This window comes from Rutidosis leptorrhynchoides, chromosome 9 (genome assembly GCF_046630445.1).
Source record: "Rutidosis leptorrhynchoides isolate AG116_Rl617_1_P2 chromosome 9, CSIRO_AGI_Rlap_v1, whole genome shotgun sequence".
Taxonomy (NCBI): Eukaryota; Viridiplantae; Streptophyta; class Magnoliopsida; order Asterales; family Asteraceae; genus Rutidosis; species Rutidosis leptorrhynchoides.
The window spans coordinates 79,456,156-79,471,096 of NC_092341.1; the positions used below are offsets into that span (position 1 = coordinate 79,456,156).

Genomic DNA, 14,941 nt, shown 5'->3' on the forward strand with positions numbered 1-14,941 from the left:
TTTTTCATGCAGTGTTAGGGTATTACCAATCCATGTTCGATTCTCAGTCTCCCGGGGGAGTTTTCAACCTTTGATAGTATTACCAACATCAATGCGATTTGGTAACGTCTTGAGGGGTTTTCTCAACCTTCAATGGTACTGTCAACATCGTCGCTCCTAACGTGTGTTTGAGTAACATATGATCGCGAATGTGGTTAAGTCATCTTTCATTAGGCTGATGTCACCGTTAGAAAAAAAGTTTGAAAAGAAAATGACATAAAAACTAATAAATTGATTTAAAAAAACATGAATCACATTGAGAGAATAATAATAAATCTACATATCTTACGATATTTAATTCTCTGTGATATTCGTCTCTTTTTAACACTATAAAATCCACACAACTCAAACTCTCATTTACCATCCCAAAATCTCAACATAAAATGGCACTCCGGCGAGCCATAACTAAACGTTTAATCAATCAAACCACACCCTTTAATCACAACTCAATTCATAAACCATTAAACGTCACCAAATCATACTTCCATCACGAACCGTTAAATTCTCCACATAATCTTTCTCCCCCAAATGATCATACCGGTTTCTTTCGAAGGTTTCTTCAACGTAGAAAAATCAACCAATCATCAATGAGTTTCCCGGAACTATTTTCGTTTCCGGTTGGTGAAAAGTTGAGAGAAAAACTTAACGAAACTAACGGAGATCGTCTTAGATTTGACGGATTACAAAATCCTGTTAAGTCTGTTGGAATTTCGGTTAATGATGCGAAAAAGATATTGAAAGTTTCCCAATTAAATAAGGTGAGGGCCGCTGTGAAAATGATCCCCGCGAACTCGATTAGTTATATGGAGTTTGTTACGATTTGCATTGATACTTGTTGTAATCATGAACAAGGATTAGAGTTTTCGAAAATGCTTGATGAAGCTGGTGATGTTATTGTGTTAGGAAACGTTGTATTTCTTCGTCCTGATCAGGTATAATTCGCTTAATTTGAAATTACATTATTATTTGTTTGGTGTCAAGAACATATATGATGTTTTCTGGTTTATTTGTTTTTGTTTTTTTAACAAAGTATGTATTTGGACACATTTTTTAGGCTTTTCATTTTGTAATCGTGAACACCTTATTGTAATGTAATAAATGAACAAACCTGATTTTTAGTTATAATAGCATGTATCTGGTCATGATTTTGGAAAACAGAGAAAAGAACGTACATTTTAATTTGTCTAGTATCAACACCTGCCTGCCTAACGTGAAAAAAAAAATAATCCAAAATTGCGCTTGAGTTGTCGTTTTATTGCAAAATCTTGTGTGTTTTCCATGCATATTGTATGTGTTTTTCACATAACAGAGCCATGTTGTTTTTGTTAGGGTTATATCTTTAAGGTGCATTAATATATTCTACAAGTGTAGAGCGTGATTTGTGTTGATTTTAAAATACAGTTTATTAAAAAATACTAGTCTTTTTCACATCTTAGCGATAGTTTTAAGAGTAGTCGTTTAAAAAATTCATAAAAGAATGACAAAAATATATTTAAGAATTTATAAAAGTTATATTAATACTCCTAGTTGTTTAACGCTAACAGATAATGGTGGTTACACCGACGGATGGTTCACGTAGTATTTGTAAATATAACGATGATCCATATAAAAGAATTTTAGAACGTAACTAGTGATTTAAAAGAAATGTCATGCTGACAAGTGTAATTATGTATTTATGTCTGTTAACTGTTTTCATAAATTTTCTTGAATTTGGTATACGGACAAAATTAACTAACAAACGATCGTATTAATTATTAATTTATTATCATTATTATAGTTGGCCAAATCAATGGAGGAGTTGCTATCACAATCTATAGCCGCACCAAACGACCCAAGAAAACGACAACTCGAAGAACTGGAGACGCAAAAAGCATTGATCGATCAAAAGTCGTTATCTCAAGTACGCAGCGAGCTTTATGGTGGTCTTGGTTTCCTAATCATACAAACAATAGGGTTTATGAGGCTCACATTTTGGGAACTTAGTTGGGATGTGATGGAGCCTATATGTTTCTTTGTTACTTCTTTTCATTTTGCACTCGCGTACATGTTTTTTATAAAGACATCAAAAGAGCCCACGTTCGAAGGCTACTTTCAACGTCGTTTCAAGACAAAGCAGAGGAAGCTTATGGAGGTGCATAATTTTAATCTTCGAAAATATAGCGAGCTTTGCAAAGTCTTTTATCCTACACATCGAGATACAGTCTCAACGTCTTCATGTTTTGACGATTTGAGTCGTGGAGGAAGATCAAACACAATGTTTAGTTAGATTGTTGTTTAGAATGAGTTTAATTGGGCATGTAGATTGTTGGATATAAAGTTCTTAACTCTCCTTTTTTTTTGAGTAATGGGACAAATCCTAAGCTTTTGGTATGAAGTTATTCACCACTAGCACAATTTTTATTGTATTACATAGCCCAATTATATAATATGCTTGAATATATTGATGCATATTTGCTATATAATATGCTTGGACTACATAGCCCAATAGCCCGATATATAAAAAAGAAAAGAAAAAAACATAGCCCAATATGATTCGTTTAACAAATATACGGCAACCATACTCAATCCTAATTTGTATGTTGAAAGCAACATATGTAAAAAAAATTGAATAGAAAACTGTAAAATTTCTAAACATGACCCTCTTGAACAGTCGCATAAAATTTTTTAGAGCTAAGATCTCCCAAAATAACAAAATAAAACTCATTATTTAGGGCGAACAAATTTATATATAACAAAACATGCAATCACAACCACCATTGGGGCATAGCCCATTGATCAATGAGTTTCCTGTAAAGCAGGAGACAATGTTATGTTTTTCCATTTCTAGCTTCAAATCGTGATTTAATAGTGTTAGATTCGACTATTAGAACATGTAAGATAATGAAAACCCCGAGGCTGATCATATTACATTGATACTGTAACGACCCAACCCGTTGATTACCGGCCCATAAAAAAATTTTCTTTTTAATATACATTAAATAACACTTTAGGTCCCATTACACAATTTTCAAAACGTATTTGTTACCACATTACGTCTAACGACTTTAATAAAACGTACATCACATAATTAAATCACCGGGTTATACTCATGACCCATTTGACTAAACCAAAATACGTTACATGACCCGACTAGTTACTTTTACACAAAATCGAGCATGGTGATTGGGACTACGCTACCCAATCCTAAATCGAGTCCAAAAGCAAGATCTTCTAAAGCAACCTAGCCAAGATCTCTAATCCCCACGCTTACCCGAGCCGCCATCACGCGAACCTATAAAAATATCAACAACGAGAGGGTAAGCTAATGCTTAGTGAATGTAAAGGTACTATACACATACATATGCATAAAATGGCTACGCATCACCAAACACAAAAGTAAACACATACCGCCTCCGCATGGTAAACAAGCTACAAAAGAGCACATACACAAAGTAGCTACAGACTACGTAATCACCAAGCTAACGCCACAAGATTAGCTACAACACAACAATAAGTATATACGCATATACAATAAATATGATCAACAACATTAACAAGGTTAAGCCTTTAACCTAAACCACATGAAGGTTGGCCGAACTACCCGGACCTTAGTGAATTCGCGCTACCCGAGATTCACCTTCTTCACCGCTTCAACAGCCGAGGTTGGCCGAACTACCTGAGCCTTAGTGAATTCGCACAACCCGAAATTCACCACCTCATCACCAAGATGGCCGAACTACCCGAGTCGTCATGAATCCGCACCACCCGAGATTCATCTCCTCAACGACAAATGCTAGCAAAACCCATCGCCAAAGGGTTTATCCAATACGCTAGCCAATCAAAACACCAAGGGTAGAAACCCAAAACGCATAAGCGTATCACATGGACCGAAGCACAAGAGGAGTCCATTCTCCCACACAAACTTAGAGTAAACCCGAAGCACAAGAGGAGTCCATTCTCTCACACAAGAGGAGTCCATACATACACGTATAGTAAATTTACACTCACCTTAAATGCCTCGATGAAGTGTAATCCAATCCCGCAACTCGCCAATGGAACGTACCTATTCCATTTATCACATAATCATCAATACAAACTCATTTGGACTCTCGACCCGTCCAAATGAACAACAAGTACAAATTACGCCCTTATGCACTTTTAACGCTACTCGAAGGTCGAAAACCAACAAGACCAAATCCCGCGTACCCGAGATACCTAAATGTACCAACTTAAGCACTCGAACGCATTTTAACTCGTGTTTCACTTGAAAACCCATTTTGACCCTTAAAAGTCAAAATCTCACTGTTTGCTAGTTTTGACACCAAAACACATTTAACTCGAGTTTAAACTTTTAACTTAACTCATTTTAAGTTTATAAACTCAATTAAATCGACAATCGAGCACAATCATCAACAAACCCTAATTTTGACTCTATTCAAAATTATTCAACCAAATGAACACAAATGGTTTCCATTTCTTCAATAATTACTAAATACTAGTGATTACACTCATTTGTAAGCATTAAACTTGGTTAATTAGTTTACCAAAACAAAAACCACCTTCGACACCTTTAAACCTGAATCCTAGTTATTATCTTCCATTAACAACTAGTGGGGCTCCACTTATGAACATACAATCTAAAGCCCCCAAATTTAGATGATGAACACGAAAACGAAATTCAGAGTTAGAGCTTACCGCTAGTATCAAACTGTAGCTAAGAACGAGGAGAACAACGTTGCCTCTAGCGCCAAAGATCGAATCACGAATCTCACTTTCCAAAATTCCTCTTGAATGATTTGGAGAATTGAAGAAAAGAGGGGAAATGGAGAAGAAAAAGGAAAAAGAAATAAGAAATTGAGATGAATGGACCAGATTTGTGGATATAATCTGTCCCATACACGAAAAGACCAAAATGCCCTCACTTCCCCTTTAAAATTGCGAAATTCGGAACCAGTCACCCAGTATCCCCGCGTCGCGGCCCTCTTTCCTCGCGCCGTGAGATTGTGCATGGTCTGGTAGTTGTTTTGACATGCCTCCCGATCCTGAATCCCTTGGATTGTCGCGCCGCGATCCCACCAGGCCGCGTCGCGACCTAGTGTGGGTTTTGACCATTTTTCGCGTACTTGAACCCCAACACACGAACACGTCTCGTACCCTTCATACACTAGGCGTACATACTCTCTAGAACACGTATCACAACCCCTCGATCACTCTCGTACTCTATTTACGTACATGCAACATATATACATACTCGATACACATATATATATTCTTCACACATATATATATATATATATATATATATATATATATATATATATATATATATATATATATATATATATATATATTCTTTATACGTCGCACTTGCTCTTCATATATGCATCGTACGAATAAACGGGTCTTAACACTCTCCCCCACTTATTTCGATCACGTCCTCGTGATCCTAGTCACTTAACCAATCCGAACCTACACGCTATGGTTCTCAAACAATCGTTCCAATCCGACTTTCACCACACTTCTCATTAACCCGAAGATTAATCCATTAACTAAATACACACTTGCACGCATTCCAAGACATGCAATCCACACAACATTCGAAGTCTATAACGATCACTTAGAATACGCGAAATCGCCACGTATTCTTCCAACTCCTCTAGGCAATTCTTCTCAAAGAGTTACCTTCAACAACTAAATCGTCGCCCGCGATTTATCAAATTCACAATCCAAGCACTAAAACTTGCTCAATCCCTTACATTGCTAGTAACAACTCCTAGCGTACCCGTACCAAGTACATTGCTAGTAACAACCACATACCAAAATAAAGTCAACCATCTAACCGGTGAAGACCAAATAATAGCGAATCCTTACGGATAACACTTACCACTTAACATCCCTTGTAGTGCGCAAACATGGCTAATACGCAACTACCGCAAACACGTGAGCAAAACACGACTATTGCATCACAATTCCACACCAAAATGGTCGAAATAACCCGAGCCTAAACATATATAGAGGATGGTCGAAACAACCCGAACCTTAGTGAATTCGTAACAACCCGAAATTCACCAACCCAATCCATATTTCTCACAACGAAATGACCACACAACCCGAGTCATTATGAATACGCACAAACCGATATTCACTACTTCCACCACATAGTATAACCGAGGATGTTCGTGCAAACAGAGCCTTAGTGAATCCGAACCACCCGACATTCACTACCTCAAACTATGAGTCCGACCAACAGGGACAATGGTACTACCCGAAATATTGTGAATACGAACAACCCGATATTCGCGTCCTAAATCACAACGCAAGGAATGGTACTCTCATTTCCCACCGGTACTCGCAATTCCTGATAATGTCATACCATGCCGATATAACACTACTCCCAACACCAATATCCATTAGTGTACTTAACACCGCGTATCACTAATCCCTAGGTGGTGTCTTATCACCGCGACTAACCCACCCATTACACATGCTCTTTTGGCCTCAATCAATGAGTGGTGTAACATCGCGCACTGCACACACCATAGTGAATCCTAACGGAATACACTAACCATACGGTCAACCACATTCGCGTCATGGTGATACCGGCTCCGTGGTTCACACCATATGCATTGTCATGATGCTACCGGCTCCGTGGTTCACATCATAACACTCTCGCACATGCTAGGGCACTACCGACGCCGTGGTCCATACCATAGCATACAACGTCATCACAATCGAGCAAGAACCACCTATATCGCACATAGGCACAAATCAATAATTCTCTAGAAGAGAATCCAACACGCACATCCCTTAACCGGGGATCTCACCTTGCTCGTCAAACACGTCAATTTATCTTCCAACGAGATTCACCACATTACCACCTTGGTGGTAATTTAAATCCAAAACCATAAGTACAATTTATTCCAAACCGTACTTTTACCACAATCGACCAACATAGGTCTCAACACTAGACTCGAATCTATACGAGTATCGTCCAATATCAACACACTAGAACATCTTCGTGCGAGAGTACAAACTCCCCCACTTAGACTCCGACCCATAACCACCGTCGAGTCCGTCTCCGTCTCACCGAGACTCATACAACCAACATGCTAAGGAAAGACAAGATCCATCCGTCTTGTATTCCATAATGTACCCATCACGATACCTTGCTCCAACCATGAGCACGCGAAAGATTTCGGATTACCTTTCGCTACTTCAACCGAAGTACTTACCAACCGTACAAGTATCACTCTAGCAATCACCGGGTTGCTATCACTTATAACTTCCCCATCGTCACTCAAGCACCTAAGGGTTTCTCACCAGTACCCTAAGTTCAAAGTAACCGCAACACCATCGGAGTCGAATACCACGCTAGTAGGTATGAAAGAGGCACCTAACGTCGCGTCATGCAGACTCCTTCACCAACATACATCGAGATCAAACACTTGATCTCTCGGGCTCCATCCACCTGATGAACCTCATGGTTCCACCCTCAACACTAAAGCGAATGCGCGCTTAACAACCGATCACCAAAGCCCATACCCATGGCTTGGTAGAAACATTTCCCAAACACTAAGGAATGTTTGGTTGCACCAAGTCTTACGCCCTTCACCCGTCAATCCAAACGCCACCGTAGGGTAATTCCATTAGGAATGTCACCCACAACAATAATATGCACAACACAAAGCATTTAACAAACCCGAACTCATCGGTACAAAATAAATAATTAAGGACATATTTATTAAAACAAAAAGTACCTTAATGACTCCTCGTAGCATTCGCCGCCGCCAACTCGGGACAATCCGGCTTGCGATGTCCCTCTTTATGACAATAGTAGCACATTCCATCATCACTTCTTGGCATTGTGCGCTCCCATAACTTGTGGCCCCTAACACCACAATTGAAACATCTAGGTGCACGAGAATCCATCGTGCCTTTCCCCACATTACCCGTACTCGCTGATGCGGTGAAACAGTACCTTTATTTATGAACGGATTTGAGTTATTTTGTTACACGAATTGATTTATTGTATATGTGGTGTTTTAATGAATTCAGGTTGATTTCACACATATATAGGCAACTAGTCCTATCCGCGTAGTTTAGTTTGTTGGTAAATTCGGTTCATTCCACAGGGAGAATGGAGTTCAAGAGATTAAATTACCGATAGTTAATCTAGTAGAAAAGGGAAGTAATAATAAAATGTTTTAATTAAAACTTGGAATTTAACAAAAATATAACAGTACTGTTATTACCCTTACGCGTTCCGCGTGTATATCTATGCGTTACGCGTACGAATTGGAGATACACGTTTCGTGTGAAATTATACGCGATACGCGTATGTTATGTTTGATGTGAAAAAACAGTATGTATTTGAACTGAAGAAAATCTATTTATATTTTAATTTTCTGAGTAATAATAAGTAAAAATAATAATAATTATTATTTGCAATAAATAAATGAGAGTGTTCACTTAAATATTTCACCTCTAGATCCATGGATTGTTTTAAAGTTAAGCTCTATTAAAAGGTTTTAGTATAAACTTAATATTTTTCTTTCGAATAAATAAAGGTTTAACTAGCTAAATTAAATCTCATTTTCATTTGACCTTATTTAGGTAGTTTACTATTTCTCAAGTATTTAAATTGAGACCCAATCTAGTTTTGACTTTCGCCAAAACTCAAATCATAACGGTTTCCCTTTTTACAATTTCACTTTTATATAACTAATGATATTACCCAAACCACCGAACTTTATTTCTAAATTAGTGTTAATAAGTTATTCATAAGTTCGTCTAAATCACTTTTAATGTTGAAGCTTAATTTATATAAATAAAAATAACTTTCGTTATTTGAATCTAATAAATTAAGTGACAAGGGTTAAATATCTAGTTACATAATTATGGTTCTTTTAATTAGGCTCAATGTTAAAAATACTTAAGTTACATTTTAATTTTTACAAATGATAACAATCCATTTCACTAGGGCTCTACATCTAAGCGAATACTATGGGAATTTACTAACTAATCATGATAATGATACGGGAGTAAAAATAATAATTCATAAATATAAACATAATAATAAGTAACAATGACAATAATAAAAATGGAAGTAACAAACTTACAAAAGGTCTTCAATTTAATGATTACAAAGGTAGAAAATGGAAATGAAAGCACCCTTGCACTCGCACAATAATACCCTTAATCACGAACAATACATCCTTAATATTGAAACTATCCTAAATATTGAATCTTAAAATTAATTGGAACTGAAAATAAAATGAAATAAATGATACGGAATACTTGGGATAAATATTTAGACTTGGAAGTAGTAGTTGACTAAAGTTTTGTTCTAATTCTATTCTATATCCTAACTACTACCTACTGTACGTCCCTCTTTCTTTTTGTGTAGTCCTCTCTATTTAATGCACTTGTAGTAGTAGTAGGTAATCTTCAAACTTCCATCTGTATTTTTGCTTCTTTTTTCTGTAAAGGACTGGAAAAGAATAGATATAAAACATAAAGCAACCGTCCCATGTGAAACTTAGAATCTAGATCCAAAAGATTACGCGTTTCGCGCGTTCGCGTAAGGTCTCTTCTTGAAAGTTGTAGATTTTTGAGTTACGGACGTCTGGACACCTGATTCGCCTTTATTCGAGTCAGTATGATTTAGTTATGATTTTTTTCGTGCAGACGCGCAGATTTTGTGATTTCGCTCATTTTAACTTGTAGTCTTGAGGCGCGATGTTGTAGTCTTTTGTTACTCATTAGAAATCTTCATTTTATCTCCATTTTGATCTTTATATCATTGAAAATCCATAATATCATTTCATTCGACGCTTTGGACATTTTAACCAATTAAAAACGAAAACTACTTGAATACACATAAAAATCATAACATTTGGGATTGATATTGCGACGAAGTATATGTATATTTATAGCAATATCACTCGCACTTGCACCCTTATTTTTCTTACTTGGGGCACCGTACGAATCAACCCTTCTCTTACTTGAAGGTTCACTAATCCTCGATCGCGAATACAATTCGAAACCCCTAGCCACCGCGATTAACTCCGCAAACGACTTCGCTTGACCCCTGTTAATTTTGTTCTGCAAGTCATCATTCAGAGTTTGATAGAAATCCCCCATCAACGCCTGATCATTCCGAATATACTCCGGTCAAAAACGAGCATTCGCCATAAAGGTCATCTTGAGAGTATTCAAGTCCATAGATCCGTGTCGCAAATTTCGCAACTCATCACGCAAATCTGACAAATCGGCTTGCGTCCGGAACTCCTCGAAGAATTCCTTCTTAACATTGTCCCATGATAACCCCATAAACGCTTCACCACCAACAATATCAATTTTACCGTCCAACCAATCTTTCGCCCTACCCCTCAACAAGCTAGTAGTGAGTCTTGTCCTCTTCTCGGGAGGGCATTCAATAGTGCGAAAACACCCTTCGATATCTGAGATCCATGTTGTGCTTACCAAAGGATCCGGTTTCTCGTCATACATCGGAGGTTTAGTCCTCATGAAGCTCTTAAGACAATGCTCCATTTCACTACTACTTCGAAATTCGGAATACTTCCTATCCATTTCTTCCCGTAACGCACCCATTTGCTCCGCTACGGCGGCCGCAACTCTAGTGTTAAACTCATCGTCGCTCGCCTCGATCCCGTTTCTCGTCATCATTCTAAAGAATGCAAAACTATTAGTCCACGAACGTATAAAACCACACACACAACACCGCCCCATCTTGCTCGACACTCGTCGTACATCACTTGTAGACACGATTTGCACCCGTAATAAGGTTTGCAAGTCCTTAGTACGCGCACACGCCGTATCAACTTGTTAGTACAATGACCGCCTCGCTCGATGATATAACCAACACCAACAAAAATTCTACGCTATATAAACACACGCAAGAAATAATATCATAACACAAGTCATAATCCTAGTTAGTTCACCTACACGCTAAGGCACTAACAAAGTCCCCGTCCGACCCGTTCACCTACAAGTCCCACAACAGATAAGCGCACACAAAAGTCTAAGTCTAGGCACCTATCTCAAGTCACCTAAATCCCTTAGACCATGCTCTGATACCACTTGTAACGACCCAACCCGTTGATTATCAGCCCAAAAAAAATTTTCCTTTTTAATATACATTAAATAACACTTTAGGTCCCATTACACAATTTCTAAAACGTATTTGTTACCACATTACGTCTAACGACTTTAATAAAACGTACATCACATAATTAAATCATAAACCTGGTTATACTCATGACCTATTTGACTAAACCAAAATACGTTGCATGACTCGACTAGTTATTTTTACACAAAACCGAGCATGGTGATTGGGACTACGCTACCCAATCCTAAATCGAGTCCAAAAGCAAGATCTTCTAAAGTAACCTTGCCAAGATCTCTAATCCCCACGCTTACCCGAGCCGCCATCACGCGAACCTATAAAAATATCAACAATAAGAGGGTAAGCTAATGCTTAGTGAATGTAAAGGTACTATACACATACATATGCATAAAATGGCTACGCATCACCAAACACAAAAGTAAACACATACCGCCTCTGCATGGTAAACAAGCTAAAAAAGAGCACATACACAAAGTAGCTACACACTACGTAATCACCAAGCTAACGCCACAATATTAGCTACAACATAACAATAAGTATATACGCATATACAATAAATATGATCAACAACATTAACAAGGTTAACCCCTTAACCTAAACCACATGAAGGTTGGCCGAACTACCCGGACCTTAGTGAATTCGCGCTACCCGATATTCACCTCCTTCACCGCTTCAACAACCGAGGTTGGCCGAACTACCCGAGCCTTGGTGAATTCGCACAACCCGAAATTCACCACCTCATCACCAAGATGACCGAACTACCCGAGTCATCATGAATCCGCACCACCAGAGATTAATCTCCTCAACGACAAATGCTAGCAAAACCCATCGCCAAAGGGTTTATCCAATACGCTAGCCAATCACAACACCAAGGGTAGAAATCCAAAATGCATAAGCATATCACATGGACCCGAAGCACAAGAGAAGTCCATTCTCCCACATAAACATAGAGTAAACCCGAGCAAGGGTCACCCTACACACATGATGTGTAAAATCTAGTATATAAATTTTCTCTGGAAAATGCCGGTTTAAAAGATTACTACACACTAACGGGCAGTGTACCAGATCGTGTAATAGTATAAAGTTGGTAATTCCGAAATCGTTCCAAGGACAGTTTAAAGTGAAAATTAAGATTGCGGCTAATGAAAATAGACTAAGTTAATCTATTAAAATTGAAAGTACGAGATAATTGGTTTGTGGCTATTTAACGATTAGCCAAATCAAGGATAGATCAAAAGTAAAAGATAATATTTTTAGTTTTTAAGTTTAAATAAATTAAATTGCAGACTCAACGAAAAATAAAGATAATTGAATTCAATAGATAAAAGAATGTTCGCCTAGATCTCCTATTCGCAGTGTCGGATAATTTGTTATTAAGCACTAGTTCAATTTATCAATACATGTAACTACATAGTCAGTTTACCTAGAGTTCTCTTTTAGCAAACACGTCAAACTATGATTTATTGGCTTAGAATTCCCTTTCACCAAAGACCTCTTTCATTTGTGACTTAGTAATTAACTAATTATAAGATTAAGATTCAATTGGTTACGCGTTCGCTCCACACAATTCACCCCTATTTTGTTCAATCTATGTTACCCGGTTTACCCCCTTGGTCCAGTAAGCACCTAATTGATTAAGACAAATCAATTGAAAATCAGTTCTCTAAATTGAAACAGGGTTCCCTTTGTTCAAACAAGATCACTAATCAATCCAAGTAACAAATATCAAATCCCATAAGAATGGTTCTTAATCAAAACTCATAATTATCATGTATTAATCAAATTAAACGTTAAGTATCATCCAAACACATACTAATATTCAATCTAGACAAACATTAAAGAACTTAGCCAACAATCATGGCTAAAATCAAAATCAAAATCAAAATAATAGAAGAATTCATTGTTTGAAACAAAGAGATTAACCTAATAGATGATTGAATCTTGAATGATGAATGAATCGAAGCACGTTTCCGTAATGATTGAAGCGTTAGAATGATCTTGGGATTCCCCAAAAATCACCTTTTTCGTCAAAAAGCTGCTGCAATTCGTCTGGGAATAGAATATGATAATTAGGGTAAAAATTCGTGCTTTAAATACCAAGATTCTGCAGCCGGCTGGAAATGGAGCGGCGCTCCATATATTGAGCGGCGCTCAATATGCTGTTAACCTGATCTGTGAACTTTTGAAACTCTCGAACTCAATTTCACGCCTAATGGAGCGGCGCTCCATGTATCTGAGCGGCGCTCAATGCCTATTTTGCTGACTCTGGAGCTGAAAACTCATAACTCAACCCAAACTCGAATCAAACCAACTTCTTTCACTCGTTTACATAGAAAGTCACTAAAACCATCAAATAACTTCAAATTTCCTCTTCTTGGTTTTAGAACTCGAACTTATTTTCACTTATCGAAATAAACGCCAAATCGTATCCGAAAGGACTAAAATGTGATCGATATCGCTAAGGAAAACGTGTATTAAATATGCAATATCAAACAACCCCACACTAGAGTTTTGCTAGTCCTCTAGCAATCGAACTCAAAAATAATCTTCTACCATATGATAACTTCTTCAAACATGTATGTAGAACCAAACGAACAACCAACAAACCAACATCTAGCGTGGTTACGATTTTGGAGTAAATATCAACCATACCTCCCACTTGCATTCCCCCGAAATTAACTTCCCAAACCTCAAGCAATTAATATGAATAAAGTAGCTAAATATAGTCTCGAATAGCGTACCATAATAATGAGGTAGAGAATCTCGAACCATAATATAAGTCTTCAAAGAAACCGGGAATCAAGTGGGAACCGAGCACCAAAAATATAGCAATCGAACATGTATGCCAAAAAGAACGCACGGGCTACCCCGCAATTGGTCAAGCCAATGCCTCCCACAGTACCTAACATCATGTGATGTCGGTAAGAAAATAATGTGCTTAGGAGGATACACATTACGTCCGGATATCATCGATAATCATGAGGTAATCATCTAATACGTTAAGTCAATCATAAAGATTGAGGTTAATCAGTCTTAAAAGATGATATCTTACCTTTTCGGAGGTTATCCAACTGGGGATCTAATCAATCACAGATTTGTGTATCATGGTGCGCTCCCCATTTGACGAGACGGATCTCCCTCATCGAGATAAGTCTAACTACCAGTTTCCCTGTTTGATGTTGAGGCCTGGTAGATTTCCAGTCGATGTTAGAAATGACTTTTCAAGATTTTTCGTCACCCTACAACTGGTCTGGACTACAACTTCTGAAATAAATCAGCAAGCGTGTCGATTTGGAGACTTTACTCCTAGGGTTATACAAAGTGGTCGGATGCAACATTGTCCTTGTTAGGAGAATCAATGAGGATCGCCCTATTAAAGTTTTCGATCTAGCGCATGGTCCGGTTTCGACCAAACGATACAATCACCGTTCATACGGTTGACACCCGCCTTGGTGCAGGTGACCTACGTATGAATTTTTATGTTCATGTAGGATTTCACATTCAAAATAATGAACATGTATTGAAAGTTCAAGACTTTCACCTCTAACAGTACCTCACCGTGAAACGATGGGTAATGAAATGGTACAGCTTAAGAGGTATACGTACCAAGTGAAACGGGTGGAAGACTTTACTTCCTAGTTGCCTACTTCCCACATGACAAAATTTTCTGCTTATTTTAAGAAAGGTAGGAAGTAGATACTACCCTTCCGATAAATCCCAAAAACCTTTGGGTGCCATAGCTTTTGGCTATGGGTTGTGTTGTCTAAGCAAACA

At 37.8% G+C, this 14,941-nt stretch overlaps 1 protein-coding gene across 1 annotated transcript; it reads left to right on the plus strand.

Annotated features, from left to right (window-relative positions):
* The first annotated feature begins 422 nt into the window (after window positions 1–422).
* On the plus strand, window positions 423–2,363 carry LOC139869343 (calcium uniporter protein 4, mitochondrial-like). Its single transcript, XM_071857657.1, has 2 exons — window positions 423–971; window positions 1,817–2,363. The coding sequence occupies exons 1-2, from the start codon at window positions 423–425 to the stop codon at window positions 2,303–2,305; spliced, it is 1,038 nt and encodes a 345-aa protein (XP_071713758.1). The 3' UTR covers window positions 2,306–2,363.
* Window positions 2,364–14,941: the final 12,578 nt, after the last annotated feature.

What these genes read in the sequence shown, in the direction of transcription:
- LOC139869343 (XM_071857657.1), top strand. Translation starts at nt 423, where the DNA reads ATGGCACTCCGGCGAGCCATAACTAAACGTTTAATCAATCAAACCACA. An exon ending in TATTTCTTCGTCCTGATCAG is followed by an intron (nt 972 to 1,816) that starts GTATAATTCGCT and finishes TCATTATTATAG; the next exon opens with TTGGCCAAATCAATGGAGGA.